Genomic DNA, 13279 nt, shown 5'->3' with positions numbered 1-13279 from the left:
ATTTAGTGGCGATTACTGAGACATTGGGCCAGATTTTACCAATTGGAAGCTAAGGACTTTTGGGCTCAGATGGATCTCTGGTTGGAGAGGGTGGACTTGGGAGAATCTCCCCCCCCGCCAACCAGGGATCCATCTGAGCCTGCCCCCTCTTCTGGCAGACACCAGCGGAAGGCCAGGAAGGTGCTGCAGGCTGTCCAATGAGTGCAGTAAGAAGTCTCACTACAACAGGTTAAAGTCCAACAGGACTTTAACTTGATGCTGTGAGACTTCTTACTGTGTTCAACCCAGTCCATCGCTGGCATCTCCACATCAACGAGTGAAGGTCAGAAGGATGGTGGAGGGAGGGCAGCGGTGGAGGTAGGTTGGGGGGTGTGCTCTGCCGGGGTGGAGGGGTGGGTGCCTGAATTCCGGAGGGATCTGACCGTGGGAGAGGGGGGAGGGGGGTGGGGGTCTGCCGGAGGGGCCTACCTCCCAAGAGGGGTTCGATCGGGGGGGTTCCCATTGGGGGGCGGGGGTGGGGGGGGTCCGATCAGGGGGTTCGGGGCTGCCTCCCGGGGGTAGGGGGGTGGGGGAGAGGGTCTGCCATGGGAGTGGTGCCTCCCAGGGGGTTCAGATCGTGGGACTGGCTAGCGGGGGGGGTCTGCGAAGGGTGTTCGAGGAGGATGGGCTTCGGAGATTCCCCTGCCGAATAGAAATCCGCTTCAGCGGTTCGCTTGGCGAACAGGAATCTGCTTTGGATTTTTATTCTGCAGGTTGATAACAGCGCGGATCCGGAACAGATCCAAAGACGGTAAAGTGGGGTTTGGCAGTAGAGTTGGGTGCATAGTTCATTAAGTTGATTTAAATGCATGCGCCCAAATCGGGTGTTGGTACAGACGCAATCTGCTTGGTTTCGGATGCAGATCGCGTTATAGGCCCGACGCCCGAATTTACTGTGATTTCGTGCCCGAATACGGGCACAAATCTTTGGTAAAATCGGGCCCCAAGTGGCAGGGAAATCAAGTTTGGAATGTTCTAGGGTACTCATTATTTCAGAAGAGTAGGTAGGAAGGAAAAGGAGGTGGTGTAGTTTTGCTAGTTAAGTAAGAGATCAGTGCTATGGTGAGAAATGGAATGTGCACTGGCGTCCAAGATGTAGAATCAGTCTGGATAGTAATAAGAAATCGCAAGGGAAAGAAGTCTCTGGTAGGAGTAATCTATAGGTCCCCAAACAGTAGTTCTACAGTGGAACACAGTATAAACCAAGAAGTATTGAGGACTAGTAAGAAAGACAGGGTAATAATAACCATGGGTGATTTTTACATGCAGATTGACTACAATAATCAAATTGGCAAGGCTAGCCTTGAGGGAGAGTTCATTAAATGTATTAGAGATTTTCTTTTTGGAGTAATATGTTGTTGAACCAGGGAGCAGACTATTCTAGATTTGGTCTTGTTCAATGAGGTAGGGCTCATAAATGATATGATAGATAGTTAAGGATCCTTTTGGGAAGAGTGATCATAGCATGCTAGAATTTCAAATTCAGTTTGAGGGTGGGGAACTCCCACACTAGCATTCTGGAATTAAACAAAGGAAATTACATAGGCATGAGGACAGATTTGGTCCTAGTGGACTAGACAGGAAGACTAAAATGTAGGACAGTTGATGAATAGTGGCAGATATTTAAAGAGTTATTCAATTCCTCCAACTAAAATATATTGCAGAGAGGAGGAAAGGTGGTAAGAGGAGGGAAAGACTTCCATGGTGAAGCAAGGAAGTTAAGGATAAAATAAAGATAAAAACTTAGACATACTGTATTGCAAAGGCCAGTACCACACTGGAAAGTTGGGAGGCTTTTAAAGATCAATAAAGGATCACTAAAAAAGTAATAAAAAGAGCAAAGGTAAATTATGAAAGAAAACTAGCACAAAATATAAAAACGGACAGCAAAATCTTCTGTAAGTGTATAAAGAGGAGCGGAGTAGCTACAGTGAATGTTGGTCCCTTGGAAGATGAGACTAGGGAGTTAATAGTGGGAAACATAGAAATGGCAGAGACACTAAGTCAATATTTTGCCTCAGTTTTCACAGCAGAGGACACAGTGCCATCCCAAAGGTAACAGAAAATGCATAGGGTATCGTGAGGGAGGAACTTAGAACTATTATCATCACTAGAGAAAGATACTGAGCAAACTATTGGGATTGAAGGCAAGGAAGTCCCAAGGACCTGATGGCCTACATCTTAGGGTCTTACAGGAGGTGGCATTGAAGATAATAGATTCATTGTTAATATTCCAAAATTTAGTGCAAGTGGGAATGGTTCCAGTAGATTGGAAAAATGCTAATATAATGAATACCCTTATTCAAAAAAGAGAGGGAGGCAAAATGTAGGAAACTATAGGCCAATTAGTTTAACATCCGTTATTGGAAAATTGTTCGAATCCATTTTAAAGGAAGCAATTACAGAACATTTACAAAGTCAAAATTCAATCCATCAGAGTCAGCATGGTTTCATGAAGGGTAAATCATGTTTGACTAATTTGCTTGTGTTCTCCAAAGATGTAACAAGCAAGGTGGATAATGGGGATCCTGTAGATGTAGTGTATCTGGACTTCCAGAGGCATTTGATGAGGTGCCACACAACAGGTTCATACACAAGGTTAATTCACATGGGATTAGGGGTAATTTATTAGCTTTGATGGAGAATTGGCTAAGCAACAGAAAGCAGAGAGGCGGGATAAACAGGTTTTTCAGGTTGCCATGTAACTAGTGGGGTGGCACAAGGTTTGGTCCTCAGGTCCAACTATTTACAATCTATATTAATGACTTGGAAACAGGGATAGTTGGTACCAAAGCCAAATTTGCAGATTACATTAAAATAGGTGGGATAGTAAGTTGCAATAATGAAGTAAGAAATTTGCAAATGTATATCAATAGGTTCAGTGAATGGGGCAAAATTAGGCATAGAATCATAAAAAACCTACAGTGCAGAAGGAGGCCATTTGGCCTATCAAGTCTGCACTGACAACAATCCTACCCAGGCCTTATCCCTGAAACTCCACATATTACCCTGCTAACATATCCCAGGACATAGAGGGGCAATTTAGCATGGCCAATTAATCTAACCCACACATCTTTGGATTGTGGGAGGAAACCAGATCACCCGGAGGAAACCCACACAGACACAGGGAGAATGTGCAAACTCCACACAGACAGTGATCCAACACGGGAATCGAACCCAGGTCCCTGGCGCTGTGAGGTAAGTACTGTGTCACCATGCCACCCTATTTTAGCTATTGCCAGGGGATAGCCTGCAAGTACTGTATTCAATATTGTAAGTCAAATGCCCCAAAAACAGGCAATGTTAAATTATTGCAAACTAATGGGCACGGACGGGGCAATCGGATGAAAAGCAATTTTAATGGGTTCAATGTGAATTGAAAAAACAATCCTTCATTCTTCTCTCAACCTTCAGTCTCTGAACATGAGAACATTCTTCAAAAAGTCTCGTAATGTGTGCAACAAAGGCTAAGATAAAAGGGGCAGTGACTTGAAAACTAATAAACCTAATATAAACTGAGCCGAGCGTAAAAATCAATATCTTGTTTTAAATGAGCTGAATTTAATTGTGTTCAACAACTGCTTAACTAGTGTTAATATCAGTACTGTCTACCTTTTTAAAAAATCAGTGGTAAATTTGTTTTAAATCAGTAATGCACGATACAATACTGTACTGCACCACATAGCTTTAAAATGTCAGATCATGCATGCTGAATCAGCTTTACATTAATATATAAGGACAAACAAACAACAAAATCACACTAATCTCAACGCAAGTTCAGACTCCATGCATGAACTGTCACCAAAGTAACATTCACAGGCCAGTTTCCAGTTGCTTTTAATGGTTTTATTTACATTCAACAGATATGAGTGGTTCTGCTCAGGTCTCCTTTTCCATCATTGGTTATTGGTGCAATTCGATTTGAGCTTCCTATTACAATTAGCACTTATTTTGTAAAATTAAATTAGAAAATAAAATAAACAAATCAGAAAGAACAGTCTGTACAGTGTTTCAGAGTATCGTGATTTGTTTTTGTGTGGAACTGCTACAATTTGTGGTAAAATAATGGGCCGAAGGGCCTGTTTGTGCTGTAGTGTTCTAATGCTCCCAGGTATAACACCACATTAGAGATGTGAGCTTTTTTTTTAAATAGTCCTTCATAACAGCTACTAGCATTTTAATATCATTGGTGAGCCATCAGCTTTTATTAGTCTTCATCAGTCTTGACAGATGGAGTTTTACATGGATAAGTGTGAGGTTATCCATTTTGGTAGGAAAATTGCAATCTAATTGTAGAGAAACTTCAAAGTGCTTTGGTGCAGAGCGATCTGGGTGTCCTCATGCACGAATTTCAGAAAACTAGTATGCAAGTGCAGCAGGTAATAAGGAAGACAAATGGAACTTGGCATGTATTACCAAAGGAATAGAATATAAAAGTAGTGAAGTATTGCTGCTCCTGTACAAAGCATTAGTGAAACTGCACTTAGAATATTGTGTACAGTTTTGGTGTCCTTACATGAGGAGGGATGTAGTTGCATTGGAGGTGTTTCAGAAGAAGTTCACCAGATTGATTCCAGATGTGAGGTCTTACAAAGGGATATTGGGCAGTTTAGGCCTATACTCTCTGGAGTTTAGAAAAGTGAAAGGAGATCTTATTGAGGTGTACAAAATGATGAGGGGGATTGACAAAGTAGGCAGCGGAGGGGCAATTCTCCCAAAAAAATTCTAAGTGTCAAATTCACATAAAAACTAGAGTAAATCCTGCTGTTTTTTTTCAAGGAAAGTTTCAAAATGACTCTGCAGAGTGCATGAGCATGAATCAGGGCGCAGGGCCTATTCCCAGTGAAGAAGCTGGCAGCATGGCGCTGAGTGGGCCACTGGGCATGCTCTGATCTGTCAGGGCCAAGATCAGCATATGGATACTAGCCTGCACTGCCAGCCTCCCAATTGCTGGCCAACTAGATTGTTGACCAGCACAGTAACCCCTCCCCCCTCCCCATCACTTCCCCTCTGACCACCACCGCCACCGCCCCCATCCCCCCCACCCCCCTGCCCCCGACTGGATCACTGGTATTGCTGGCGTTGTGAACATGAGCAAGCCTTGCCCCCTCGCAGATGGCCAGCACTAATCGCTGGCCTTCCTCCTTCCCTCTGTCACTGATGAGTGCTGAGTGGTAGCGGGAGCCCCCACCCCTATCAATTACCCCTCTCCCCCAGCAGCCCTACACTTTTAGGCCACACCTTATTAGGCCCCAGCCTTGGCATTGACCTATGCCCCCAGGGCATTGCCACTTTGCGCAAGCAGGAAGCCCACAAAACAGCCTCTGTTTGAGTCTCTCGGTCAGCTGTGCTAAATCACCCCATAGATGTGGAGAGGATGTTTCCTCTTGCTGGACAATCAAGAACAAAAGGTCATGGTGTTAGGATAAGGGGTGAGACAGATTTAAAACAGAGATGAGGAGAAGTTATTTCTCTCAAAAGGTTGTGAGTCTGCAGAATTCACTATCCTAGAGTGTGGTGGATGCCAAGCCATTGAGTAAATTTAAAGAGGCGGACAGATTTTTAATTAGTAAGGGTTTGGAGGGTTATGGAGAATGGACAGGAGAGTGGAGTTGAGGCCGAGATGAGATCAGGCATGGTTGTACTGAATTCTGGAGCAGGCTCGAGAGGCTGAATTGCCTACCCCACTCTTAGTTTTTATGATTCTTATGGTGAGCATTATGCAGAGAGTTGTTAAGATATGGGATGCACTGCCTGAAAGGGTCATTTGAAACCAATGCAATTGTAATTTTTAAAAGAGAATTGAATTGATACTAGAAGGCAAAATCATTTGCAGAGTTAATGGAGAAAGAGCAGGGGAATGAGTCTAACTGGATATTCCTGTCAAAGAGCTTGTGCAGACAAACCGCACCTAACATGGCCTCCTTGATGTGTGCTGTGACTCGATGATTTTCTTGCCCTGTAATTAAAACACTTTCATTTGGAAATGTAAGAGGGCAGAAGGCGTTTTTGTTCAGCTACTCAAGCAACAACCACACAATACGGCAAATCTAAAGATAGAGTAGGAGGATTTTATTACTGAACAAATTCTGCAGAGGGTGGGTTCAGGTAGACATCTGCTGTCAGTTAGCTCTGCTACCATCAAATATAGAAGCAGAATTTTGCAACACAATAACCCACACGAGAAGTCATAATTGAGGTGTGCTGTGTTCTTGTATCAGAAATATTTGCTTGCTGGTTATGTGCTGGTCCATCTCTCTAACAGCCCAATTGTGATTGGCTTGAAGCCGACTGCTGGCATTGTACAATTGGCTCCGATTTACAAGGACTGGGGTTTGCAGACTCCTTCCTTCGGTACTGTGTGTGACATGCATGGTTGAACGAAGCAGGAAAGTGAAGCTGTATCTGACAGATCACTGCCCCACAGCTTGTGCTGCCTCTGTGTACAGTTAATCGGATCTGAACAGTCACTGTATCCCTGCCTCTCTGCTTGGGAAATTCTGCAATTGCATTTGCTAAAGGATTCAGCTGATCTGATGTGAGGGATTTCTTCCTTCCCCTCCCCTCTGTCTCTCTCTCTCTCTTTCTCTCTCACTACAGTCTCTAGTGAGACAGAAAGAGAGAGACAGTAATTTACAGTCTCTGATAAACTTTCTCAAACATGCAATGTGATCAGGAACCATGACCTTTTGATGTGTGACAATTGGTGGTGTAAAGCAGTGTGCTCTAGTCTTGTGAGTTTGGTTGTGGTGGTGACAGCGATTTGTTCCTCACGAATGTTTGGAGCAGTGGTTTTGACTCCAGCAATCACCATCAGAAGAGTGCAAGTCTGTGGAGCAAGCATGCATCCAGATGGACTGTTTGGTGGAAGGGTCAGCATGCCTAGAGGCCTGTGTTTTGTAGCATTATGTGAGAGAACCTGCCGTTCTTCTTTTATTTTCAGTTTAATTCCTAAACTACTTCTCTTCTTCAGCCTTCAAGGTGGTGATGTTGGATTCATCTTGCTCGTAGACAGGAGACAAGACAAATGGTCCTCCGTCAAGGCATCGCTGCTGCGAATCACGGTGAGTGCCTTTGTAGCTCGTGTGTTGACTTCCTCCTCCTGAATTGTGTTGTACCTGTAAGGCAGCTGCTGAATAACAAATAGGTGAATGAAAGCATCTATTCGTAGTCATCATTTTCAGTGTGAGATGGAGCCCAATGTGCTTTGTCGTCCTCCATCAGGGGAAATCTTTTTGCTAAGGCAGCCCATGGTGCACGTTCAGTTGATTTCAAGAAGCATACCCAATGATGCTGAGACAGAACAGGACAGGATAAATTCACCACTCTGTCCTCTGTCAAAGGAAGCATGCCTCTAAGGTTTGGAAACACGCAGACACAAATTCTTCCTGCTGGGAGGGCACTGATTTTACTTTATATTCGTCAAGCAGTGACTATGACCTAATTCTTTTGAGTGTTAGTGTTTTTCACTAAGCTACTCTTTAATAAAATAATTCTTGATTTTATTTAAATCATGAACAGTCATTATCAGTAACCTGAGGTGTGCATTCTCAGTCTCTTGAGTGACTGGCTGTGTGTTACACACACCGACTAAATCTAGATCTCACTGATGTTTGAAATGTTAAATATCAGGGGTGCGTTGCAAATATTTCTGTTTTGCAGCAAGAATGCAGCAGGAAATTTGTGAAATAACATCGTGATATGGCAAGTGTAAAAATACAATACCTGCACAATTTGTTTTATATTTTGCAGGAACAAAGTATTGAATGCAAAGAATTTCTACCTTGCAATCCCAAGGTTCTCATTGATTACTACTGAATGTTATTGTGCTGTATAGGAATATCAGGAAAAATTATGATTGAATTCATCTTTCAAAATATAGAAGCCACTCAGTTTAAAATTGTTTCGCTTTTAATGTTAATGACACTGCTCAGCTTAAAAAGAAAGTATTTCATGGGATGTGGACGTAGCTGGCAAAGTATTTGTTGCCTATCCCTAATTGCCTTTGAACTGCGTTGCTTGCTAGGCCATTTCTGAGGGCAATTAAGAGTCAACCAAATTGCTGTGGGTCTGGAGTCACACATAGGCCAGACTTGGTAAGGATGGCAGCTTTCCTTCCCTTTGGTGAACTAGATGGGTTTTATGACAATTGATACTTTCACCATCGTCATTACTGAGACGAACTTTATAATTCCAGATTTACTGATTGAATTTAACTTCCACCAGCTGCCAATGATGGGATTTGAACCCATGGCCCCCAGCGCATTAGCATGGGCCTCTGGATTCCCAGTCCGGTAACATTACCATTATGGCTTTAAATTGCTCCAGGACCTAGACCTGCTGGCTCCTAACACAGTGCTATAATTTCCATGATGGCCAGATCTTTGCCTGCCTGTTGATATTGAAACAGAAGCAGACCATTCAGCCTCACTTGCTCATTGTACTGTCCAACAAGATAATCCCTGACCTTTGTGTTGGTCCCACTTGTGTGTCCTACCTCCTTATCCCTTTCCTTACCTAACAAAAATCTATCACATAGTATTGAAATTTTCCATTGACATTCAGCATCTACATCCTTTTGGGGGAGAGAATTTGAGTTCCCCGCGATCTTTTGGGTGATCTACCTGATCTCACACCAAAGTGGCCTAACATAAGAGTGTCAGGACTAGGGCAATGGTCAGCAGTCCGCTGGGGAACATTGGAGATGTTCATGTGTGGGGGACAGGAGCAAATTCAACAGGTTGTCCTCACACTCACATACTAGCCAATTACCACTATTAGGATGCACAAGAATGGCAGGATTATGGACAGGGTGATGGGTAGTTGCAGAGGAGAGAGGGAGAGAAAAACTAATTGTAGGTGAGTTACCCAAGTATTGAGGGGAAGGATTTGAAATCTTTGGGAGATGAAAGTTAGGATAGGGATAATATGGGATAGATTTTTTTCAAACTGTTTACTGAAGTTATTCAACATGTTTGTTACATTAACTGGACATTTACTAGATACATGGCTGAGAATGCTCCATTGCACAACAGCATCAATCAAATGCAGCTCTGAAAGGGAATCTCAGCCCATCTTCTCAATCCTAATTGGCACATGAAGGGCTCTCTCCAACCTATGAGTTTGTCTTTTTTCTTTCTGAGTATTGACTGACCTACTGTGTGTTTCTAGCATTTTCCATTTTGCTTCAGATGAATATAAATAATTCTACAGCAGTGGTGGGCAATCTGCAGCTTGGGGGGGCCACATATGGTCTATCTGGGTTCTGAGTGTGACCCAGGAGACATTTCGTAGACCGATGGCCACCTGCACTGTTGCTACATTCCACCAATTTCCGTCCAGTGTTGACAGAAGTGATAACACTTAAAGTAAGGGCAAGTGAAGTGAAGTGTGTGCTGACTGCTCACAGCATTGACTGAGAAAGCTGTGCTCTCCGTCTGTGTCCAAAATGTAAATATTTCTTTTATTTTTACCATTTGAGGTTGATGACAGTTCTCTTAATATATAAATGATTAAGCATTTTCTATGACTCGTGGCACAGTAGTTAGCACTGCTGCCTCACAGCAGCAGGGACCTGAGTTCACCATTTGCACATTCTCCTCATGTCTGTGTGGGTTTCCTCCAGATGCTCCGGTTTCCTCCCACAGTCCAAAGATGTGCAAGTTAGGTAGACTGGCCATGCTAAATTGCTCCTTAGCGTCCCATGATGTATACATTTGGGGAGATTAATGGGGTTATGGGGATAGAGCATGGGGAGTGGGCTTGGGTAGACTCAGTGGACCGAATGGCCTCCTTCTGCACTGTCGAGATTCTATGATTAGCTCTGCACATCTGTCGCCATTTTCTAATGGGGATTTTTAGGAATTGAATTCTTCACTCAAGAGTGCTGTAAGTCGTTGGAATTCTCGACTTCAGAGGGTTGTGGATGCTCCATTGTTGAATATATTTAAGGCTGGGATGAACAGTTTTTTTGGTCTCCTAGGAAATTAAAGAATATAGGGATTAGCAGGAAAGTGGAGTTGAAGCCAACATGATGGGCTGAATGGCCTCCTGCATTAATGATTGTATTGAATGGCAATGCAGGCTCGATGGGCCAAATGGCCTCCTCCTAATTTTTGTGTCTCCTTTCTCATTATAGGGATCATTCCCAGGAAACCTTCAATTAATTCTTGTCCTTCGACCCTCGGGCATCTTTCAGAGAGCCATCTCTGACATTGTCCTGAGATTTAATCGAGATGATTTTAAGCTGAAGGTACCGGTAAGTGAATTTCTCAAATAACTCGATGTGATCTTTGGGGAAGTTGAGAATTTTCTTTAATCCAACAAAATATCGATCCAAAATGTTAACCAAGAATTCTGTTTGGAGCAGCTTGAAGCTGGTTGATCGTGCATGATGTTGTACACCCTGGATGTCTTTGGGTCAGCATGGGCAAGATAGGCCAAATGGTTCCCTTCTATGCTGTATCATTTTTATGATTGTAAGGGAAGTTCAATGCAAGTGCAGTCTTTAGGTGAAGCAGGGTTAGGAGGTAGGAAAGACAGCTAGCGAAACTGTGGGAGAATTGGAATAACACTGAGATGAATGAAAAACTGTTAAGCTAAAGGACAGATGAGACAGCAGCAGAAGTATGGATTTGCCTATATCAATATGGAACCCAGCTTCTGAACAAGCTACTGTGTCACCAAAAGAGAGAAAATTCCATGGCTGTAGATGCAAAACATTTTGGTACCAATATTCAGAGGAAAGGCACACATTCAAGATTTCAAAAACTAGTGAGGAATTAAACTCGCACTTTATTCCTTTGCGATATGGGAGATTATGGACCAGAGACTGAGAAAAATAATGCAATTCCATAAAGGATGCTTCGGAATAATGTCTGAAAGAAGCACCACCGACATTTTATTTAGAGACCAATATTGGGAAAGCCAATGCAGCATGAAGATTGTATCCATCGAGCTAGAGGAGACTTGTGACCGGGCATCTAAGGGGTTTCAACCTCATTACAGTTTTAGTCTAAATGTGGCCAAAAGAGCTGAGGTGCATTAACAGTGACTGGCCTTGACATCAAGGTAGCATTTGACTGAGTGTGACATCAAGGAGTACTAGCAAAACTGGAGCCAGTGGGAATTAGAGGGAAAACTCTTCACTGATTGGAATCATACCTGGCATAAAGGAAGGTTGCTGTGGTGGTTGGAAGTCAATCATCTCATTTCCAGGACATCACTGCAGAAGTTCCTCAGGGTTGTGGGGCATGATAGTACGGTGCTAAGCACTGCTGCCTCTCAGCGCCAGGGAACCAGTTTTGATACCTAGCTTGAGTCACTCATGTATGGAGTCTGCACGTTCTCCCCAAGTATGCATGGGTTTCCTTCGGGTGCTCCAGTTCCTTCCCACAGTCTGAAAGATGTGCTGGTTAGGTGCATAAGCCATGCTAAATTCTCCCTCAGTGTGCCCGAACAGGCGCCATGGTGTGGCAACTTGGGATTTTCACAGTAACTTCATTGTACTGTTCATGTAAGCCTACTGTGACACTGATAAATACATAGTGTCCTAGACCCAACCATCTTCAGTTGCTTTATCAGTGACCTTCCTTGCATCATAAGGTCAGAAGTGGAGATATCCACTGATGCTGATGGTTGTACAATGTCCATCCGTGACTTGTTAGATACTGAAGTAATGGCAAATAATATTTGTGACTCACAACTGTCAGGCAAGGGCAATCTCCTATTCACATTCAAAGACATTGCCATCCCTGAATCCCCAGGATGGAGGTTAGTATTAATCAGAAACTGAACTGGATTAGCCATATAAATACTGTAGGTACAAGAGTAAGTTGAGGCTGGGAATCTTGTGGAGAAACTCACCACCTGACTCCCCAAACCCTGTCTATAAGTCACATGTGTAATGGAATACTTTCCACTTGCCTGGATGAGTGCAACTCCAACAACTCTCAATAAATTTGACACCATCCAGGACAAAGCTGCCCGTTTGATTTGTAATCCATTATCACCTTCAGCATTCAATTCCTCCACCACCAATGAGCAGTAGGAGCAGTGTGTATCATTTACAAGATGCACTGCAGGAACTCACCAAGGTTCCTTTGGCAGCATCTTCCAAACCCATGACCACTACCATCTAGAAGGATGAGCAGCAGATTCTTGGGAATACCACCACTCGGAGATTCCCCTCCAAGTCACTCATTATCCTGACTTGGAAGTATATCGCTGTTCCTTCAGTGTTGCTGGATCAAAGTCCTGGAATACCCTCCCAAATCTACACCACACAGATTGCAGCAGATGATGAAGGCAGCTCTGCACCATCCTCTCAAGGGCAACTTAAGGCAATTAAAGATTGGTCTAGCCAGCAAAGCCCACAACCCATGAAAAGAATATTTTTTAAAATCTGGAGACTTTCTAGAGTTGTGGAGTCTCTGACAAATATGTCCGAGTACAATGATTACCAGACATGAGTACAAAGCAGTGAGGGGGATGCTGAAAGTTTTGAAGTCAAAGTTGGATAGTTTCAAGTCCTTGGAGTCAGTAATGGAAGAAGATGGAGGTGTGGAAATGGAAATTAAACAATGGATTTTTAGCTCCATTTTGGTATTGGAAGAAGGGCAGTGGAACCATATTTAATTTTAACCATATTTTAATTTAACCATATTTCTTTGTTCTTTATTTTTTGTTCTTTGTTCTTTAATAGAAAATTACTGCAGAAATTGAAACAAAGATTCTACAAGAGAGTTGTGAGACCAGCTTTGTTATACAGTGCAAAAACCCAGGTAGAGAGGAACGAGCACTGTGTACTATGAGCTGTGCATGTTGAGATGGATGTGTGAAATAATACAAAAGGACAAAATCAGGAACCAGCACATCGGTGGGGGTGGGGGTGGTGGTCAATGAAGATTGTAGGAACATCAAAAGGAAGTAGCTGAGATTGAAATGGCCTGGTCACCTGTTGCAGGAGAGAGGGAAGGAAGGTGAGGTGAGTTGTGGAGAAGGCACTGCCTGGAAGAAGGAGAAGAGGAGACCCTGAGACCAGTTGGAAAGAAGCAGTGGTGAGAGACTTAAATACAGTGGGATTGGGTGAGGAATGGGGGACTGACAGAAGGAGATGGAGAATGGTGATTAACCAATGACCCAAACACACACATATATATAAATACATGCACGTATAAAATATGACTATTGGATCACTTTTAGTAATATCTAATGTGACTGGTCAGTCATCTTTGTTGTG

General features: G+C 43.2%; 1 protein-coding gene across 8 annotated transcripts in view; it reads left to right on the top strand.

The window, feature by feature from the left end:
- mcf2la (mcf.2 cell line derived transforming sequence-like a) overlaps positions 1 to 13279 on the top strand; it is a 197054-nt gene that overhangs the window by 93285 nt on the left and 90490 nt on the right. For all 8 annotated transcript variants that reach the window (XM_080204142.1, XM_080204143.1, XM_080204144.1 and 5 more), the window contains 2 exons: positions 7013 to 7103; positions 10178 to 10297. In XM_080204142.1, the coding sequence (XP_080060268.1) occupies positions 7013 to 7103; positions 10178 to 10297 (211 nt within the window). The remainder of the gene's footprint in view (positions 1 to 7012; positions 7104 to 10177; positions 10298 to 13279) is intronic.

Source organism: Carcharhinus amblyrhynchos, chromosome 15 (assembly GCF_965287045.1).
Source record: "Carcharhinus amblyrhynchos chromosome 15, sCarAmb.v2.hapA, whole genome shotgun sequence".
Classification (NCBI taxonomy): Eukaryota; Metazoa; Chordata; class Chondrichthyes; order Carcharhiniformes; family Carcharhinidae; genus Carcharhinus; species Carcharhinus amblyrhynchos.
Note: the sequence above shows the minus strand (reverse complement) of the source record. Positions and strands in the feature narration are given on the sequence as shown.